Consider the following 22,069-nt stretch of genomic DNA (forward strand, 5'->3'; position numbering starts at 1 on the left):
TGTTTTTTTTTCAGGGTTTCTATTCCTGTGATGAAACACCATCACCAAAAAAGCAAATTGGACAAGGAAGGATTTCTTCAGCTTATACTTCCATATCACTGTCTATCACAAAGGAAATCATTACAGAAGCTCAAGTAGTGCAGGAACCTGAAGGTAGAAGCTGTTATGGAGGCCATTGAGGAGTGCTCCTTACGGGCTTGCTTTCCATGGTTTGTTCAGATTGATACCATACAGAGCCCATAACTACCAGCCCAGGCATGGCACCACCCACAATGGGCTGGGCCTTCCCACACCAATCACTAACAAAGAAAATGCCCTATAGACTTGCCTATAGCCCAATCTTATGGAGGCATTTTCTCTATTGAGGCTCCTTCCTATGCAAGTGGCTCTGATGAAATTGTCTTTGAGCTCCCTTCTAAGTCTCTCCTTTAATTATTTATTAATAAGATGGGGAACCTCATCTTCTCCAATAACAGTAACTCAACCTCACAAAGACAAATAACACATGTTCTCTGTCACATGTGGATCCTGGGTATTTATTAACTGTTACAAATATGCATCCATGTAGCAGCAACATGGGGAAGAATCAGGAAACTAGGATCCAGAATAGGAAAAAAAAAACCAAAACAAAATGTATAAAGGAGGGCAGTGTAAAAGATGAAACAATAAGCAGGAAGGGTGTAGTGGGAGTGAAAGTGTACAGCAGTCAAGGACTGGGGCAGGGGTGACTATGAATAACTGCAACAAATTATATCTCAAAATGGCATATATAAATCTGTGCCTTTATAAACTAACAAAAATAATTTTGCAAATCAAATAAGAGAATAGTAGTGATTCCAATAAATAGATAACTACACAAGGTTAAAACAAGAAATGAGATCTGGGTCTATGTAAAATCTGAGATTAACAAACTTGGACTGAGAAAGTTTTATTTTATTGCTGTACTTTCACAAGGATATGCAAAATAAGATAATTTTATCAGAGTAAGGAGGAGAAAGGTGGTACTTGAAACTCATTATCTGAAAGAGAGAAAAAGGAAAGGCCATTTAAACTATTTCCATTTTTCTGACAGGGCCTCCTACAGATGTAAACATACAACCTGAATTTAGGATCACAATTTTCTACTTGACTATTATAGAGACAGACTAAATACTGTAAGCATTAAAAGATACACAAAACAAACTTTTAGGCAGGTTTTCAGTAACTTAATAGTATAATATCCCAAACATTGGAATACCATTTGCGTGTAATTTAGCTAATAATTTGTGCAGATTTCTATTTTGTGAAAGGCACCATCAAAATCAGTACTTCATGGGTCTTATTGCTAAGAAAAAATGCTTTCACACATTTAGAAATAAAATCAATGCGATATATTTCCTTCTTTAAAAACAGGAAAGACTGTAGGCAGATGACTAGAGAGAATACCATGATATTAATCATCCCAGCCCAGGATGGAGCAGAGAGAGAAATGCCATAGGGGTATTCTCTAGCTGATATTATTACTCTAGATTTTTTCCAAACTCTGTTGATTGCAATTTATACAAGCTATGCCTTGAAGACTTTCTAAAGAAAAAAAAATCTTTTCTTAGATAAAAAGACAGCTATTCTACTTTTCAAGCTTTAATATGTTTATGCTCCTAAAGGTTTAAGTAATTTTATAGTTTAAATTTTTAATGATTAAAAATAAATATATTACGTAAATATGTGTATTTAGTCTTATTTATTTAATGACTTATCTTTTTCTCTATTTTTATTCATTTTTTGAGGATTTAGCACAATGTATTTTGACCATGCTTAGTATCTTACCCAAAGTCCTTCAAGAAATGTTTCCTTTCCCTACCCATGGAATTTGCTGTTCTCTTTTATTCAAGCCTAGCATGTGCAATTTGTTACACATATACTCATATTTGCAGTTATCTACTGGAGAATGCTTGTCTTAGCAGAAACCAAACCCTTTGAGAAAACTTTTTTTTTCCTTTCTCAGAAGCTGTAAATTTCCAGTGTCTCTTAAGCTTGGGATGGGACTTCCTGCTCATGTCCACCTCAATATTAAGTTTTATTTAACTTAAACTTGCACAGGTCTTATACCTGACTTCACAGCCACATCATGACTTTATGTGCACAACTTTCCATCTGTGCATTAAAATACTTTTTCTTGTACTCATTTACTGCCTTTATGTCTAAAATTTGTTCTGACTCCTCTTCTGCAATAATCCTCAGTCTTAAAGAAGACGGTGTGCTGCAGATAAGCAGTTTAGGGCTGAACTTTCCACTGCCTCTTATTCTCTATTATTTGGCAATTGTAGGTTTCTGTGTTAATTGCCATCTGTCACAAACAGAAGCATTTTTTGATGAGGGTGGATATAAAAGCCTTCTGTGAATAAAAAGCCCTAGAGATTCCACCAGAAGTCCCTTAAATCTGTTGAATATATTCATTAATGTTGCCAAATGCAAAATTTATACATAAAAATTGGTAGCCTTTCTATATACAATTATAATACTTAGTGAAAAAGAAATCAAGAAAACGCTTATTCACAATAGCCTCCAAAATATACACTAGATTAAACTTAACCAGGGTACTGAAAGAAAGACATGTACAAAGAAAATTTTAATACTCTGGAGAAGAATTTGAGGAAGATAAATTGAAAACAGAAAGATCAGATGCTCATGGATTGGTAGTACTTATATAGCAAAAAAGGGCCATTTGTCAAAGCTATTTACCAATTCAAGGAAACTGTCTCAAATTTCCAATATGATTTTTCACCAAAATAGAAATGATAATCTTAAATTTCATCTATAAACACAAAAGGCCTTGGATACATAAATCAATCCAGAACACTATAACAATTGTAGGAAGTATCATTATACCTGATTTCAAGTTATATGGCTGGAATACAGCTATAAAAAAAATCATAGGCTAGGCATAAAAACACATTGATAAATGGATTAGGGAACCCACATATAAATGGACAGTTATGTGATTTTTAAAAAGATTTATTGATTTCTATGATTGTGAGCCTTCATATATATATGTGTACTACATGAGTGCACTGCCCAAAAGAGGCTTTTAGAGTCTCAGGACCTGGAGTTACAGAGGGTCATTAGTTAATAGGTTCTGGGAAACATATCTGGGATTACCAGATTTCTGCAAATGCTATAAATATTTTTAAGTGTTAATCCACTTTTCCATTCTCAGAAACAAAACAAAACAACAAAACAAAAAGCAAACCTAAAGGAATAAACAAAAACAAAATAAATTAAATAAGTAAAACAAAACAAAATGAACAAACAAACATAACCCCACCTGATTATTGACAATGAGGCCATCAATAGCCATTGGGAAAAGACTGTATCTTCAACAAATGCTGCTTATCCAACAGAACAGCTACATGTCAAAGAATGCAACCAGATTCTTATCTCTCTACCATCCTAAACCTCAAACATCAAGTACGTGAGAAAGATCTGATACTCTTCCTGGGATAGTGGAGTAAGTAGGAAATGTGTTTGAAATTATTGGCACAGAAAAAGACTTTCCAAACAGGATCACAGTAACATGCATTTATGTCAACAATTAATAAATGAAGCTTCATGACCTGAAGAACTTCTGTGCAGCAAAGGTCACCATCATTCATGTGAAAGAACAGCCTACAGCATGGGAAATCATCTCTTCCATATATATATATATATATATATATATATATATATATATATATCTGACAGACGGTAATTATTCAGACAATATAATTAAGCAAAGCAAAAAGCAATAACCAAAAGAAAAAAATTAAAATGGGTTAAGGAACTAAACACAAAGTTCTCAAGAAATTCAAACAGCTAGGAACCATTAAAGAACATTCATCATCTACAGGCACAGAAAAATTTATGTTAAATCTAATTTGAGATTTGATCCTTCTACAGTCATAAGAGATAGGATCAAATGAGTTAATACTTGCAAAAATGCAAAAAATGCAGGGAAAGTGGATGCTTTATTTACTACAAGTATGAGTGCAAACTGTTGTAGTCATGTGGAAATCAGTGTGGCAGTTCCACACATTTGTGGAAGTAGATCTATCACATGAAAGGGCTATAGTATAGATGGAGCATATGACCGAAGGACCTCTAGATTCTATTACTGAGATACCTGCTAATAGATGTTCATTACTATTCTATGAACAATAGCTTTCCATTTCCACCATAGTTTTCCATATCTGAAATAGAAACAACCTAGATTTCCATTAGCTAATGAGGCAATAATGAACATGATGTACTTTTAAACAATGCAATATTATCCAGGTGTTAGAAAATTATTTTACAAACTGCCAAATTATTAAGAAAATGAAAGGAACTGGAAACATTTATTCTGAGTGAGGTAATCCAGAACTAGAAAGCCAAAGCTGAATGCTTTCTTTAATTTGTGCATGTTAGTGTTGAATCTTCAGATATGTGTGTTTCATTTCGAGTAATCATAAAGGACAGGAAATTAGCAAAAGACCATGGAGGTATTACTAGTACCAGGAAATTAAAACAGAATTATAAATGGGGATGTGGACTAATGGAATAGGGAGGATTAAAGAGGGGATATGAGAACAGGGTGGAGGAGGGGGGTATGGAGACTGATAACAAACATTAAGACATTTTGAAAATAAATCATAAAGAAACCTATTACTGTAGATGCTACCTGAAAGATATACACACACACATAAGACACTTTGCCCTATAATGAGGCAGTGATGTCCTGATTAGACACCATATGCTAGCCATTAAATTTGTAAGGCCAGAAATGGTTTAACTAATTTGGAAATGTTAAAATGGCATCATATAGACTCCAAAATATTACTGTCTATTGCTGATGCTCTTAATCACACCTATGGCTGAAGATAATACATACATGATTAAAAGAAAATGGAAAAATCAAGTGTTTACAGACCTAGAAGTTAAGTTCCTTCTAGCGAGTTTTTAGAGTGCTGAAAGGTGTTATTGAAGGGAAACAATATTCATTAGTCATGCCTAGCTATGAACCCTGTAAGTCACACTTCTGGCTGCCATTCTAAGATGAGCCCAGGAGTGTTGTAGTGGTTCTGTAAACTAATGAGGAACCACCTACTTTAGATCAGGTTTATGTACAATTCTACAGTGGAAACCCTATATAGTGACCAAGAAACCTTGCCTAGAAAAATCCTAGGTGCTAAAGGTAGACATACTAGCATTCTTTGGCTAAATTTGCACAACAACAAAAATATTCTTAATGACTAACCACTATACCCATAAACTTCTTAATCTCTCAGGCACTTGTCATTTCTATAAACTTAAATGTTTCACTTTTTGTTATTATATTTTTTAATATTAAAAATAAACAACTGGCCGGGCAGTGGTGGCACATGCCTTTAATCCCAGCACTTGGGAGGCAGAGGCAGGTGGATTTCTGAGTTCGAGGCCAGCCTGGTCTACAGAGTGAGTTCCAGGACAGCCAGGGCTACACAGAGAAACCCCATCTCAAAAAACCAAAAAACAAAACAAAACAAAAAAAACAGAAAACAAAAAACAAACAAACAAACAAAAAACAAAACAACAAAAAAACTGTAGGCTGGAGTATAATTCATTAAATTTTCTAATTTGAGGATTTGGTAATGATTTTTCAGCCATTTTACAAAATTTATTATAAGAATATAAAGAAAGTTATACCTAGCACACTATAGATTTAAAAATTTTATTTATTATTGGAACTATAGCTTGTAAATGTAACATCTTTCCATACCAGAAAAAGCCCCCAGATTAATTGGAGAAAGAATTTTGAACACTAATGAAGGATGTGATTTCTTGTCATGGGTAATTGTTTCCGAGACTATGAGTAAATCGAAGGAGTGATAGCATAATGCACAAGTTCCTAGGATCAACTCATCTTGTTCTCCCTTATTCATCTGGCAACTGTGTTGCTGATTAAAATAAAGACATGGTAAGGAATGGGCTAGACTATGAAGATGATGATGTATTCAAGCCAACAAGAAAAACAAAAAGGAAGTAATAAAAATATTCATGAGGAGTTATTATGCCTTATGCTCTTCTACTCTTGAACAGCTTTTTAGATAGGAACAAAAAAAACTATGTCATGTCATTTGGGAAACAGAAATGCTACAGGAAATTTTCATCCAGTCCATTGTATATAATTTAATTTACAAAGTCATGGTGGTACAGATAATATATGTAACCTAAGTAATTCTTTATAATAAATAATTTCTATGGTGAGGCAACCTGCTCAGAATTTCAGACATACGGGCTAATACTAGAATTTGCACAGGGTATAGCTCCTGGCAGCAGAGCTTGGTTGTAGAGAGCAGAGTTCATTGCTGAAGACTCTCCTTAACTCATATAAAGTCCTTTTTAACATTTCAGGTTTTTCTGAAAGATGGGGATGACACATCCAAGGAATTAAGACAAAGTTTCTCAACACATCCTGAGGACAATCCCTCTCTAAAATTATAGTTATTTCTGAATAGTGCAGCAAAATGTCAAAATACCTAATTTTCTTTACAGTTAGATCCAGGATTTTATTTCTTCTTTTATTTAGCCTCAACACCATTATATCCTGACCTTGATTCTCAGACACGTACCAAGTGCATAATCTTTTCTCAGCACTGAGAAATTTTCCTGTCACTAGCTATTTATTATATGCTCATACTGTGATCTACCTATGTGTGACACATAGAGAACAACAAACCAAATTACTGTTCTGTGCCTGTTGACTGGGATCACTACTAGCTAAGAACACTTCACATCAAATCTTGTCACCAAATGCCAATCATACATACAGGTCACTGAAAGGAACTTTGCAAGGAGCCAACTGTCCAGGTGCAACACTGAACTAGTCCACTGACCTTTCCCAAGAAGCATTTCCGAGATATACAGTACTCTGAGTCATTGATCTCATAAGCAACTTTTAATGTGAGGTGAGTTTTAAAACTAACCTTAGAAGACTGCTTTAATAACTGAACTGCAAGCAACATTGTGAGGGAGACTACTCCCTCCTTACAGATTCCCACCTGCTGTCTATGAAGCAGAAGCAGCCCTGACACTAATGCTGCTTAATTATCCAACCACAAACACCTTATTACTGAATCAGGAGATGTTAAGTTCTTTCCGAGGTTTTAATTTAGAAAATGGAAGTTACAGTTTTAAATTTATTTCTCTCTTCCTATTTTCTTCCATATCATAGCAATGGAAACAACATGCAGCAGAGGGGCACTGTTTGCTCAGCTCTGTGTATGATGCACTTCCTTGCATGAAACTAAAGTAAGACTTCAAGTGCCTAGCACTTTCATCTCATTTCAGCTTCTTTTGTTTTCCTCTAAATCATCGAGTGGGAAAAAAAAAGAGATAAACATTTCCATTGTCAGCCTTGAAAACATATGTGCAGTAACTTATACAGGTCAGCCAAGTTGTACGTATATAGTCAGGAACACACACACACACACACACACACACACACACCATATCACATGTATGGAAAAACAATTAATGAAAAATAGGTCATGGATTTGAAAGATAGCAAGAAGGGGGATGTGGCAGGGTCTAGAGAGAAAAGTTTAAGTGGGAAGTTATATAATATTGTAATCTGAAAAAAGCAAAAGTAATAATTTTTAAAAGATACAAAAGAATCTTAAAGCCAGTCAATGGGACACGTCTCCTGAGGCTGTAGATGCCCCACTCACTACAAGAACACTCTCTCAGACTTTGCCTTCATGGTGATGAACATAAAATCAATATAGAGCTCTCTCCACATTGCCACTGCTTCAGTACCATCAGTGGAACTCCACTGTTCAAGGCTTCTGATTTTAGAAAGTGGTTAGGGCACTGAACAAACAGACTAACAAGCCTGAATTTATCAAACTAAAATGGCCAAAAGCTTGTTAAGATTTCTCTATTACTGAAACTGATACACTGTGAAACCACTTTATATCCTAAGTGCAAGTATACCCATATTCATATATTTTTATATCAAAGGTGATTTAAGTCATTTAATAAGAATAAAGATACACTTCCCAAATAAAATTTTAAGTTTCAAAGTACACGAGTCATTATCAAAATTCTATTTGCAAAATGATATCTCAAAATATTCAGCAAGTTTCACTAGGTACTCGCAATGATTGTTTTGATTAGACTTTTTTTTTAGCTCTTAATACAAATCCCATTGAATCATAAAGAGTAGTTCATCTCACTTAGTTTTAGTAGGTCTCAACCAATAGTACAGGGTTATTACAGTCTTCATATTTGTATTACTTTACAAAGGTGGACTCTCTTTTGTAAATTCCTTCCTTTTAAGTTAAGTAGTGTACAGTACCAAGCATGGCTGCAGTAGTTTACCTATAAAAGTTTCCAACTCTAAAGTGTTTAATTACACATATTTACACTTAATGAGATGAATACAGAATGTAAAATATTTGTGAAAAATCCTCAATTTCTTGAATTAAGAACTAAAACTTCTTGCTTAAAATTGTTCCTTTTCATCTTTATCACAAAGCCTGTGATCCCCCTCTCTTAATTAACCATATTTTATAAAGATGTTCTCATAGCTTGTAAATTTTACTTGTGCCCATCAGGATACTATAAAATGAGATAACAATCAGTTGTATTAATTTGCCTAATTATTATCGTTTGAAAATAGGACCCTACAGACTTCTCTTGGAGTGAACATTTAAAAGGCTATAACATTAATTCATGTTGAAACTTTAGTACCTTTGTAAGCAGATTGAAAGACATTTACTACCTGTTCCTATGAAGAACCTCTGTCTCCAGGAGTATGATCTCTCTCTTTATTTTTCTTTCCATAATAGTATTTCTTTTTTTTTTTTAACTTTACATCCCAATTGCCGCCCCCTTCTTATCTTTTCTCAGTCCTGCCCATACAAAACCCAAATTCCTGCCACCTATTACATACACCCTTGCCTTCTCTGAGAATGGGAATCTCCCGTTGGGAACCACTCCATACTGGCACATCTACTTCCAGAAGGGTTAAGCACATCCTCTCCCACTGAGGTCCAACAAGATAGTCCAGAAAGGGGAAGGGATTCAAATGGAAGGCACAGAGTCAGAGTCAGCCCATGCTTCAGTTGTTAGGGATCCATGAAGACCAAGCTTTATATCTGCTACAAATGTGTAGGGGGGCCTGAGTCCAGCCTCTGTATGCTCTTTGGTTGGTGGTTCAGTCTCTGTGGGCCCCTCACGGGCTTAGGTTAGTTGACTCTGTAGGTCTTCATGTGGTGTCCTTGACTCTTCCACCTCATACAATTATATCACCCACTCTTCCCATACTAAATTCCAAAGACCCCAAAAAACTAGGTAAGAAAGAGGGCCCAAGAGAAGAAGTGTGAATCTCATTCAGAAGGGGACTGTCAGAAACAGATGGAGAGAGGGAACTGGGTGGGAGAGGGCATGAGGAGGGAGAATGGAAGTAGGGATCAGTTGTGGAGGGAAAGGATAACAAAAGAGGGCTAGGAGTGAGAATGGGAATCAGTGGGGGACATCCATGATACTAGCTGGAGACCTGGGGTGAAAGGAGTCTACGGGGTGACCCTAGCTGAGATTTCTGCCACTGGGAGAAACAAAAGACTGAAGTGGATGCCTCTTGTAGCCAGGAAGGAGGGGTACATCAACCCACCCACAAAACCTTCAATTCAAAATTTGTCCTGCATACACGATATGCAGAGGTAAAGATGAAGCAGAGACAGAGGGAATGACAAACCAATGACTGGCCCAACATGAGACTCATCCTATGGGATAGATCCAACCCTTGACACTATTAATTACACTCTGTTAGGCTTGCAGATGGAAACCCAGCATAACTATCTCCTGAGCGGCTTCATCCTTCAGCTGATGGAAACAGACAGAGACCTACAACCAAACATGAGGTGGAGCTTAGGGGGTCTTATAAAAGAGTAGAACATAGCTTTGTGTGAGCCAGGATCTCTCCCTCCTCCTTAGTATGGTTCTAGCTAACCTCTCCATCATTTGACTTTGATAGTTGTATATTTCCCTAACCTCTCGATATATATATAACCAATATATATATATATATATATATATATATTATATATATTATATATTTTTGAGACACGAAAAACTAATATATAAATATATATATAAACCAATTNTATATATATATATATAATTGGTTTTTCAAGACACGGTTTCCCTGTATAGCCCTGGCTGTCCTGGAATTCACTCTGTAGACCAGGCTGGCCTCGAACTCAAAAATCTGCCTGCTTCTGCCTCCAAGTGCTGGAATTAAAGGCATGCGCCACCATGCCTGGCTCAACAATATTTTTTTTAATGTGGAGTTTTAACTAAAAGTGTATCTGTAACCAAAGCCAACTGTTTTCTCTGGTTCATGTGCTATAAAAGTGAGAAAACTAAAACAGGCTGATGACTTTTTCCCTGAATTGTGCAAATGCCTGGAATCAAATATTCATGTGACCTTCAGAGTAGTCGCTCTTTGGTAGAGACGTAGGCTCTTATTATTAGCAGCTCATTTTCTTTAAACTTTAAGCCTGAACACTATCTCCATAGCAACTGTTTATTTTTCAAACTTTGTAGGCAGATATTGTCTTCAAGCTAAGGGCATAGAGGTGATTTGTATATTCCATTATCAGTTCCCAAGTCATCACCTTTCCTTGATAGAGTGTGACATTACCATGAACCACCCTTCTCTAGTCATATCCTATTACTGTCAGATAAGATACTTCTATTGGAAGGGAAGCAGTGTTTTCATGAGTCAGGTTTATCACATTTCATTCTCCCTCAGTTTCTGTAATATTGTGAGACTCAATAGAAACAGCAAAAATCCTGCTTTCTTTGGTACACTAATTTGTTGTATCAGGACTCTTAATGAAATAAACATAGAACATGGCTTAATGGTTTCAAAGATCTGAATCCCACACCTAAATAATTAGGGCCTTGTATATGAAGTTGATAATTCAAAGGGAAAAAAACCCAAAATTGAAGAAGGTTCTGTTTATGGTTTTGAATATAATTTTTCTTTTTTAGAAAAAGAATTTACATACTATCTCAAAGACATGATAAAACATGTTATGAGGTCTATAAAAGAAACATCAGCAACTCACTGAGCTTCATATTTCCCTCTTGTAATTAATTACTTCCTAATAAAGGTTCATGAGAGGTGCGGGGTTAGTCACTGCTTTCTATCATTATCTGAAATACTTGATATGAAAACAGACTTAAGGGGAATTAATCAGCCAAGGTGGAACATTGTCTATTTCCTCACACTATTCCTGAGCTTCATAAGATGGAAGTACACTGTTGTTTCTAGTGTATCCCCAAGATACTTGTTAACTAATATTTACCAAGAATTTCATAATACTGGCTGAAAGCTATGTAGAAACTGATAGTTTTATTGACTGGTAAGAAGTAATAAGTAGGAAGAATTTTAAACATCAAATTTAAGCATTGAAAGATGGATCTTTTAATTTTATAATACTATTTTGAAAAATAAATTCATATTTTCATTTGTACCCCTCCTCTCTCCATCATTTCTTTTTCTCTACTTCATTTATGTTTCCTTTCCTTTGCTTTCTCCAGAATTGGAAAAGTAAATGGTAAATTATATAGTAAGAAAGAAATCAAATTGACACTAAACTGAGTTAATCTCAAGTGGTAATTAAATGATGCTCAGAAAGCATATAGTATTAGAGCACACACACACACACACACTCACACACACACACACACACACTGAAATAGATAGTGATGGAGAGCATACACCTCTAAATGGAGCTTTCATGGAACATCCCTTGGAATGTTAACCTTGTGGCAGAGCCGTGAAAGAGAATGGAAGAGCCACCTGATTTGGATAGCTGAGAGTATTGCAGGCTGGACTGTGGAGTAACTCAAATCAAGACCAGTACAGTTGAAGAAGGAAAACAATTTTTGGGATAGAGTTGGGAGAAAGGACGAGGGCAGAGGCATGGAATTGGAAAGGTAAATAAATAGTAAAGTGCATTGTTAGGTTCTCATAGTCCTTCCAATAGTTTTCATTTTATTCTCAGGACAGGAACAAGATAATAACAGTTTTTAAGTAAATGAGTATAGTAACAGATTTTAAGTGAAAGAATAGATTGACGCAGGTTTTATAAAACTGTGTTACATATGGAGTAAAAATTTTAGACTCAAGGCAAAAGCTCCAAGATCACACACAATATAGAGTCCAGTAAGGAATTGGCAGTTAAGATCCATTACTCCACCCATTTTCTAATTAGACATTTCTCCAGTTGAATAGGTCTTATATGAATGACAACTATTAAAAGTAGTATTCTTAGTCTCTAGCACACATGAGTGTGTAAACATGATCTTGCCCACATCCACATGGCTGCACCACACTGCAAAAGAAAGTATTATAAAAAAAGAGTTAAGAAAGAGGCTCTGGAAGAACAAAGACTATCACTTACCATGTTTGACCTTGCAAGATCTGTTGTCTGACTGCATTATATAGCCTTCCACGCAGCTGCAAGCATAGGACCCATATGTATTCTTGCAGGTCTGGCTGCAAATACCATAAATGCTGCATTCATCTTGATCTGAAAGAAAAATTAATGTCATTTCTAAGAAAATTTATGTTCGGACACTTGAATATTTATTGACAAAAATATTTATTTTCAAATAGACAATTATTTTAAAACATGAGCTAACTCCAATAAACTATTTAAAATAATTCCAACTAAAAGTTGTTCCTAGGTGTCTTAATATTTATTAAGTGAGAAGGTTACATTCAGTATAAAATTACGTATATATATATAAAAAGATACTGACATTAATTGTGTTGGTCATGTTAGCCAGAAAAAAAATCAGTGTTTTTAATGCTTTAAAATGTACTCTAATACATCTTTTTAATAAGTCCAGTATTTAAAGAAATGATGCTTTCATTCTTTTATCTAAGAATTAGTCTAGTAGAGGGCTTTTAAAATGAATATCAAATGTGATTTTTGAGTCAAACCGTGTAAACAATCTTCATTATTTTGAAAAGTTAAACTATTGAACACTTACTGAAACAAAATAAAGATATCATTTTTGCTTGTTTAACAATTTATTTTGATAGTTGCTATTTGATAATGTCGTGTACATGTGACTGAGATATATATGGGCAAATGTGAAACCATGACATGCATGCAGAAGGGAAGAGCTGATTATACTCATTTCTCTCCAACATTTGTTTCTATGGGTTACAGGGATATATCTCTAGGCATCAGGTTTGTGCAAAAATGCTTGCATCTGCTGAGATATCTGTCCAAGCCTCAAGACTTTGTTCTATGTCTGTTATTCAAAATCATAACTGTCTTCAAGGGGGAAATAGTTTTATTTTACCAGAGAAGTCACACTAGAGATAAATATCGCACTTAAGTGAAATTGAGTGCAGGTAGTAGATGACAACCATAAAACAAACTCAATGGTAATTGGTCTTGTAATGCTTTTTTTCTTTTTTTATGGGCTTCCCAACCCTTGAGCCATCTCACAGATCTTTTACATATCCTTTATGGTTTCTAATTTTATTCATATAGTGTGTGTGTGTGTGTCTGTATGCATTTTTCTATATTTTTTTGGTCTCACATGTATTCTTTTTCTGTCTTTATTTTGTTTTGTATTTATTTTATCTTATTTTATTATTTTCAGATGCCCATTTGATTTATAACAGAGTGAAAGAAAATGTGTGTGTTTGAGTGGATGGGAAATTGGGGAAGATCTTGAAGGATTTGGGGTACAAGAAACAACAATCAGAATATATTGTATTTAAAAAGTCTATTTTCAATGAAAAAAGAAAATTTCAGAAATAACTGAGAATAAGCAGTATCAAAATTTCCTTAATTCAACAAAACACACACTAAAGTTACACTCTGCATCTTCTAGCAAGCATTCTGATGACATGGAGATTTCATGTGAAGGAGTCGAGTGATGCAAGGGTGTATAAGGGGAAGTGGTAATTTTTAGTACTGATAATAAAGTATTTTATATGTGAAATGAGAGGATTGCCTATATCGTATACAATATTTGGAAGATATTAATTAAAAAGGAGCCAGGAAAAGATCTTTTTTTTTTTTTCAAAAACTAAATAAATTTGGGTTACAGGGAGATTGATGAATGTAGAAGCTACACTAGAATGGTAATTGAGTATTCAGAAAATGTATACACACACATATGTGTATATATATATATATTCAATTTATATATACATATATATTCAATATGCACTTATACGTGTATTGTTTCAGAAATGGTCTCATGAGGTCTAAGCTGGCCTAGAATTACTATGCAGATTGTTTATGAAATTCTGATCCTCCTTGTCGTACCCATTTGTTTTAAATACATTACATTTTGCAGTCAGAAGCAGTAATAATAGAAAAAATGAATAGAGAGAAGTTTAAGAAATTGACTAAACAATATTTGGAAAGTAGATAAAAGAAGTACCCAGCAATCCAATATTGAAGTGTAGCATATAGGAATTGCAGATATGAGTAGAGGGAGACCATGAGTTTTACTTACATCAAGTTTCAGGTGCCTGAGGAGTAGTCTTCAAGAAATGTTCAAAAATATGTGGGAAAAAAGAGGGGGGGAAATCAAACTAATTCTTGGAAATTGGAAGCCAATGAATTTTGAAACATTAAAAGAAAAGCTAAAGCCGGCTATTTCCCTCAATGAAAGAAATATGAGGAAAAGTTTACCTGCTGCAAATTATTATCAGAGTGTAGGGAGGATGGAAAAGGAAAGGTTTTACATGAGAATCCCCATAGGGGACTCCGTGATTCTTTTAATATATTAAAAATATAAACTTTTCAAGGATGTCAGTTATCAGCATTGACAATCGAACAAAATCCAATGAAAACTCCCTCTGGGAGTCAGCATGTAGGGTACTGATCTTGGAATAAGATGAGACTTTTTATTTTTATTTATTTATTTTTTAAGTAGACAATGCCACTTATTTTTTTTTTGATTTTTTTTTTTTAGATATTTCCTTTATTTACATTTCAAATGCTATCCCAAAAGTTCCCTATACCCTACCCCGCCCTGTTCCCCTACCCTCCCACTCCCATTTCTTGTCCCTGGCATTCCCCTGTACTGGGGCATATAAAGTTTGCAATACCAAGGTATTGCAAAACGTTGAGACTCTTATATTGCATATTAGTCATTTTCTATGGGGCATTTACATACAGAATTTGGCTTACATGAATGGCTTTCACACTGTAGTATTTGAGACATATAGGAACACGAGTTGCACTTCTAGGATGTTCAAATCCCACATTTGATCCCAACATTGTACATGGATGTAAAGAAATAGTTTGTAGTAAAATAACTCAGAACAGAGGAGGTCTTGATAGATTATGAAATGTACTGACATTTTAAATATTGCATGTTTTCAATGTCATCGTGAACAATACTAAAGAGCTGGCATGTCGGGAAAGAAAATATTTAAAACCACTTTAAATGAACAATGGGGCTACAAGGCATCAGTGTCAGAAAGGGTGAAACACAAGTAACAAATTTAAGAACACAATGCTGTCAGTTGCCAAAAATGTGGCTATTAAAGTGGATGAGGTCAGCTGTGGTGTGATGACCACAAAGAGAGGCAAGTTTTTGTATACCTTTGAGAGTTTCTCCCTCCCTTCTTCCCTCCAATCCTCCATCGCCCCATTCCTTCCTTCCTTATTTCCTTCCTTCATTTTACTTTCTTCTGCATTTCTTTTTATTCTACTTTTTTAATGAGGAAAAATGTAAGCCTGTGGTTTGGCCAGATATCCAGCAAAGGGACAGATTTTCCAAGATAAGTAAGAAGTGTGGAAACTGAAGGGAATATTAATCAATACGTGAGATGGATTAAATAAATTTTAAAAGTGAGAAAAGTAAACATATATAGTTAGGTTTATGGAATTTTAAAAAATCCACTGATGTATCTAAACATAAGAAAGAAGAAGACTAATAAGTTGATTTAATATGTACCAGGGGTACGTATAAAAATATCTGTGTTGGGAAATGTAATCTTAATGACCAAAGATGAAGGAAACAAATTTAAACAGCATACTGTTGGAGAACACAGAATTCCTTGGAATAATTTTGAGAAATGTTCTCAAGAGACCTGTAACAAATAATAGCTGTCAGCTTTTCAAAGACTGTTCAGAGTGATTTCACAGGGCAATGTCTGTAAAAACCCTGCTCCCTTTCTCTTGAGAAGTTCCAGCAAAAAGGAAGGCCTGCAAAGTTCCAGGAGAGATGATCTTACCTTCGGTATGCAACCCTTTACTCCCAAGAATGACAGTGCTAAACGTTCTGGTCCTTTGTCCCTCTTTCTACATGATTTTGTCACACATTTAAGCTTCAATCAGAATTTGCTGGAGACTACATTAATCCTTCAAATATTAATAATCTTTATATTTGTGTCTCACCTCTCATTATTATTTTGATGGAAATAAAGAAAAGGGAGAAGGAGGGAGTGAGAGTGTGGAAGGAAGAAGTAGAGAAGGGGAGGTAAGAAAATGGAAGCAAAAGGAGAGAAGATAGACAGAAAAAAACAAACAAACAAGAACCTTTCATTTAAGTTCTTCGTGCAGGATTGACTTCTGGGAAATCCAAAGCTAATAAAAGAATTTAATAGGGGAAAGAGAAGAAAAAAAAAACATTGCTGCGTAGCATAAGGAGCTATTTAAATTAGGAAAGAATTAACCTATATGGAATTCTTTGCTCTGATTTTGGATTTTTTTATAGTCCTATAATAACCTGAAGTCATGGATGGCTCATTCAAAATAAGTACTTTGGGAAATAGAAAGAATAGTGTTTGGAGCTACATCTACAGTAATGCTTAAAGATATTTAGATCTGCATTTGTAAAAGTTCAACCCTTGGTTACAGTAATGATGCTTGCTTACTTTCATAAACATTTCCAACTTTAATATTACTGGTTTCTATTTTAGTTTTATTGATATAATTATGTTAACCAGGAGAGAGGTGTGATTAATGATTTCCTTTGCTTTTTTAGCCTAGGTAGCATAAACTGCTGTGACTTATATGCAGATTCACAAAACTGACTGCAGAAGAATATGCATGCAATTTCCTGTGTGCTGTCTTCTTCTTTCCCATAAGGACAAGAAACTGTCTGGAGATACAGTTGAAAAGAAACAAGTGATCATCCTATGTGGCAACTGAAGAGTGCTAAGAAAATAAAAAGAACTCGCTTTTTATGAGTTACTTCAAATATAATCAGCACATAGTTGCTTTTGTTTTTTCCTTCTTTCAGCAGAAGAAATTTACTGTGGCTAAGCTCTTGACATTAGCTAATAGGTTAAAGATTCTTACACATGTTCCATTTGTTGAAAATGTTTTGTTGTTGTTCTTTTTCTTTTTTTTTTTAATGTTTGATTTCTTTGTCAAAAATCAAGTGCCTGTAGGTGTATGACTTTATTTCTGGGTCTTTAATTTCATTCAGTTGATCAACCTGTCTATTTTTAATGCCAGTACCATTAGGTTTTTTTATTACTATTACTCTGTAGTACAGCTTGAAATCAGGTATGGTGATAACTCCATGCACTCTTTTATTGGACAGGATTGTTTTAGATCTCTTGTACTTCTTGTTTTTCCAAATGAAGCTAAGAATTTCTCTTTTAGTGTCTGTAAATAATTGTTTTAGAATTTTTGTGGGAATTGCATGAACCTGTAGATTGCATGTAGAAGAATGCAAATAGATCCATATCTATCACAGCGTACAAAATTCAAGTCCAAATTCAAAGACATCAACATAAAACTTGATACACAAAATCTGTTAGAATAGAAAGTGGGGAATAGCATTTGATCAGTGTTACAGGACACAACAGAATACCAATAACTCAGTCACTAAGATCAACAATTAGTAAAAAGGACCTCATGAAACCATAAGGATTCTGTAAGGCAAAGGTCACCCTCAGGAAAGCTGCAGCCTACAAAATGGGAAAATGTCTTCACCAAGTCTTTATCCAACAGAGGACAAATACCCAAAAGAAATAAAGAACTCACAATATTAGACACCCATAAACCAAATAACCTAATTAAAAATGGGGTACATAGCAAAACAGAAAATTCTCAATAGAGGAATATTAAATTGTTTTGGACTCTTAAAACATCCTTAATTATCTGGGAAATCCAAATCAAAACCAACCTCAGTGTCCACCTCAGCCCAGTCAGAATGGCTAAGATCAAAAACTCTGACAGCAGCAGATGCTGACAAGGATGTGAAGAAAGGGGAACACTCCTCCACTGCTGGTGGGATTGCAAGCTGGGAAAACCACTTCCGAAATCAGTCTGGTGGTTCCTTAGAAAATTGGACAGAGTACTACATGAGGACCCAACTATCCCACTCCTGGTAATATACCCAAAAGATGTTCCAACATGTAATAAGGACACATGCTCCACTATGCTCAGAGTAGTCATATTTATAATAGCCAGAAGCTGGAAACAAGCCAGATGTCCCTCAACAGAAGAATGGATACAGAAAATGTGATACATTTACACAATAGAGTACTATTCAGCTATTAAAACAATGAATTTATGAAATTATTGGGCAAATGGATAGAACTAGAAAGTATCATCCTGAGTGAGGAAACTCAGTCACAAAAACACATACATGGTATGTACTCACTGATAAGTGGATATTAAGCTAAAAGCTCAGAATACTCACAATACAACTCACAGACCATATGAAGCTCAAGAAGAAAGAAGACTAAAGTGTGGATGCTTCACTCCTTAGAAAGGGGAACAAAATACTCAGGCTGTAGAGGTTTGGAGGGACTTGGCAGGAAGAGAGGAGGGGAGGAGAAAAGGCAGGATGAGGTATGGGAGAAGACAGGGATGGTGTACAGAGGGTCTGGAAATTGAGAGGAGGTGTGTAGCAATGGGGTATGGAGAACTGGGTGTAGCCACCAGAAAGTCCCAGGTGCCAGTAAAGCTAGGGGCTCCCAGGAACCAACGGGAATGACACTAGCTGAAATACCCAACAAAGGGGAGGGAGAACCTCTAGGTAAGGGATGGGGCCACCAACTCATCTCCCGATTTTTATCCCAGAAATGCTTTCTGTCTAAAGGAAATACAGGAACAAAGTGTGGGGCAGAGACTGAAGGAAAGGCCATGCAGAGACTGCCCCTCTGGGGATCCATCCCATATACAGACACCAAATCCAGACACTAGAGTGAATGCCAAGAAGTGCTTTCTGACAGGATCTTAATATCTCTCTCCTGAGAGGTTCTGCCAGAACCTGACAAGTACAGAGGCAGATGCTCGCAGCAAATCATTAGACTGAGCAAGGGGACCCCAATGGGGGAGTTAGGGAAGGACCAAAGGAGCAGAAAGTGTTTGCATCCCACAGGAAGAACAACAATATCAACCAACCAGACCACCCAGAGCTCCCAAGGACTAAACCACCAACCAAAGAGTACAGATGGAGGGAACCATGGCTCCAGCTGCATGTGTAGCAGAGGATGGCCTTTTCTGGCATCAATGGGAGGAATGGCCCCCTTGGTCCTGTGAAGGCTCGATGCCCCAGTGTAGGGGAATGCCAGCACACTGATGTGGGAGTTGGTGGATGGGAGACCACACTCATAGAAGCAGGAAGAGGGGGGACAGGTTAGAGGGTTTGAAGAGGGAAAACTGTGAAAGGAGATAACACTTAAAATGTAAATAAATAAAATATCCAGCAAAAATATTCCAGAAAACAAACAAACAAAAACAAATAAAAGCAAAGCAAAACAAAACAAAAAGTACAAGATAACAATATTCCAATCTACAGATCCAAAAATCTAAGTAACAAGGAGAGACCAAAGAAGGGTTCTTGAATCTTATTCAGAAGCAGAAATAAAATAGACATCAGAGGTAGTTGGGGGAGGCACCTGGAACAGGAGTAAAGCTCAGCTTCTGGGAGGAAAGAGGACTTGGTTAAAGGGAGAAATAAGTGTGGGAATGCATTTTTATGACATGCCACTGATTTGGCATTGGGGAGACTCCCAGAAATCTATTCGGTTGACCCTTGTTGGAACTCCAAGTAGTGAGGAATATAGAAATTGATGTGGCCACCTCTTATAACCAGGCACGACTTCCCATGGAAGGTGTGGGGCACCAACATACCCACAAAACACTTGGCCCAAAATTTGTTTTGCATACAAGATGTGCAGGGATAAAGATGTAGCAGAGATTGAGGTGCTGGCCAGCCAAGGAACACCCAATTTGAGAACCATCCTATGGAAGAGATACAACCACTGACAGTATTAATGGTACTCTGCTATGCTTGCAAACAGGTGCCTAGCATAACTGTCCTGAGAGGCCTTATCCAACAGCTGGTGGAAACACATTCAGAGGCCCACATCCAAACATCCAGAGGAGCTCCGAGTATCTTGTGGAAGAATGAGAGGAATAACTGAAGAACTGGAGGGGTAACAGAGACCACAAGAAGATCTCCAGAATTAACTAACCTGAACTCATGGGGTCTTACAGAGACTAAACCACCAACCAAAGAGCATGCAGGGCCTGGACCTAGGCCCTCTGCAGATATGTAGCAAATGTGTAGCAGAGTTTACATGTGAATCCTCTCTTAACGTGATTTGGGCTGACTCTGAGTCTGCTATCTTCTCTTGTATACCTTTTCTCTAGCTGTGTTGTTCCCTATAGTGTTGGTCATTTGAATGCTTGATCCCCAGTTGGGAGTGCTATTTTTAGACATTTTTAAATGAATGATGAAATTAAATTTTGCTTTTTTGTCATTGAGGACATTGAAGTTTAGAAGACTCATGCCATTCCCATTTGATTTCACTGCTTTCTGTTTTGAGTTAAGATATGAGCTGTCATGTCTAGCTCCATGCCTGTATGTCATTATAGTTTTCTGACATATTGGTGATGGATTCCTGTCCCACAGGACTTGTAAGCCCAAATAAACTCTTGCATTGGTCATGATGTTTTTTGCATAGCACAGAAAAGTTAATAAAATAATCTTAGTGCATTTTAATGGTTTTGATATTAGAATTTTGAAAAAATATTCCACCATTCTGTTAAGTTTAAAATCCTGTATTAAGACATGAATTTTGCAGGCAACTGATTGATTGAGAAGAATATCATCCTGAGTGAGGTAACTCAGACTCAAAAAGAGATGCATGGTCTATTCACTAATAAATGGATGTTAGCCCAAAAGTACAGAATACCCATTGTATACCCCACAGGATGAAAGAAGTTAAACAAGAAGGAAGGTCCAAGAGAGGATGCTTGAATTCCACTTAGAAGGAGAAACAAAATAGTCATGTGATGAGAAGGAGGGACAGACTTGAGTGGGAGAAGGGAGGAGGAGAGGATTGGGGACAGGGCACGATCAGGTGTGAGGAGAAACTAGAGACAGGGCCAGAGGGCTAAGAGAATGAATGGACATCTGAAGCTGTAGAAAATGGGGAGGGGACTGGAGGGAATTTCTATGAAGTCCCAGAGACCTGGGATAGGGGAGACTTCCAGGAGTTAATGTGTTTGACTTTAGCCAAGATGCCTACAGTGGGGACATGGAACCTGAAGAGGCCCCCTCCTGTAGATAGGCAGCCCCAAGTAGAGAGATAAAGACACCAACCCCATCTACAAAACTTTTTTTTTTTTTTTTTGGTTTTTCAAAACAGAGTTTCTCTGTATAGCCCTGGCTGTCCTGGAACTCACTTTATAGACCAGGCTGGCCTCGAACTCAGAAATGTGCCTGCCTCTGCCTCCTGAGCGCTGGGATTAAAGGCGTGTGCCACCACGCCGGGCTCCACAAAACTTTTATCACAAAATTTGTCCTGTCTAAAAGAAATGCAGGGAAAAAGATGGAGTAGAAACTGAAGGAATGGACAACAAATAACCTATAGGTCAACTTGAGACCTATCCCATGGTTAAGCACCCATGTCTGACAGTATTAATGATACAGAATGGAGCCTAGCATAACTGTCCTCTGAGAGGCTATGCCCAGCAGTTGATTGAAACAGATGCAGATACCCACAGACAAACATTCGACGGGGATCTAGAACCATTTGGAAGAGCTGAGGAAGTATTGATGG

The 22,069-nt window shown here is 36.3% G+C and overlaps 1 protein-coding gene across 3 annotated transcripts in view; it reads right to left on the reverse strand.

The window, feature by feature from the left end:
• Lrp1b (LDL receptor related protein 1B) overlaps positions 1-22,069 on the reverse strand; it is a 1,970,757-nt gene that overhangs the window by 1,108,917 nt on the left and 839,771 nt on the right. For all 3 annotated transcript variants that reach the window (XM_029472167.1, XM_021181392.2, XM_029472172.1), the window contains exon 5: positions 12,453-12,581. In XM_029472167.1, coding sequence (XP_029328027.1) covers positions 12,453-12,581 — 129 coding nt within the window. The remainder of the gene's footprint in view (positions 1-12,452; positions 12,582-22,069) is intronic.

Source organism: Mus caroli, chromosome 2 (assembly GCF_900094665.2).
Source record: "Mus caroli chromosome 2, CAROLI_EIJ_v1.1, whole genome shotgun sequence".
Taxonomy (NCBI): domain Eukaryota; kingdom Metazoa; phylum Chordata; class Mammalia; order Rodentia; family Muridae; genus Mus; species Mus caroli.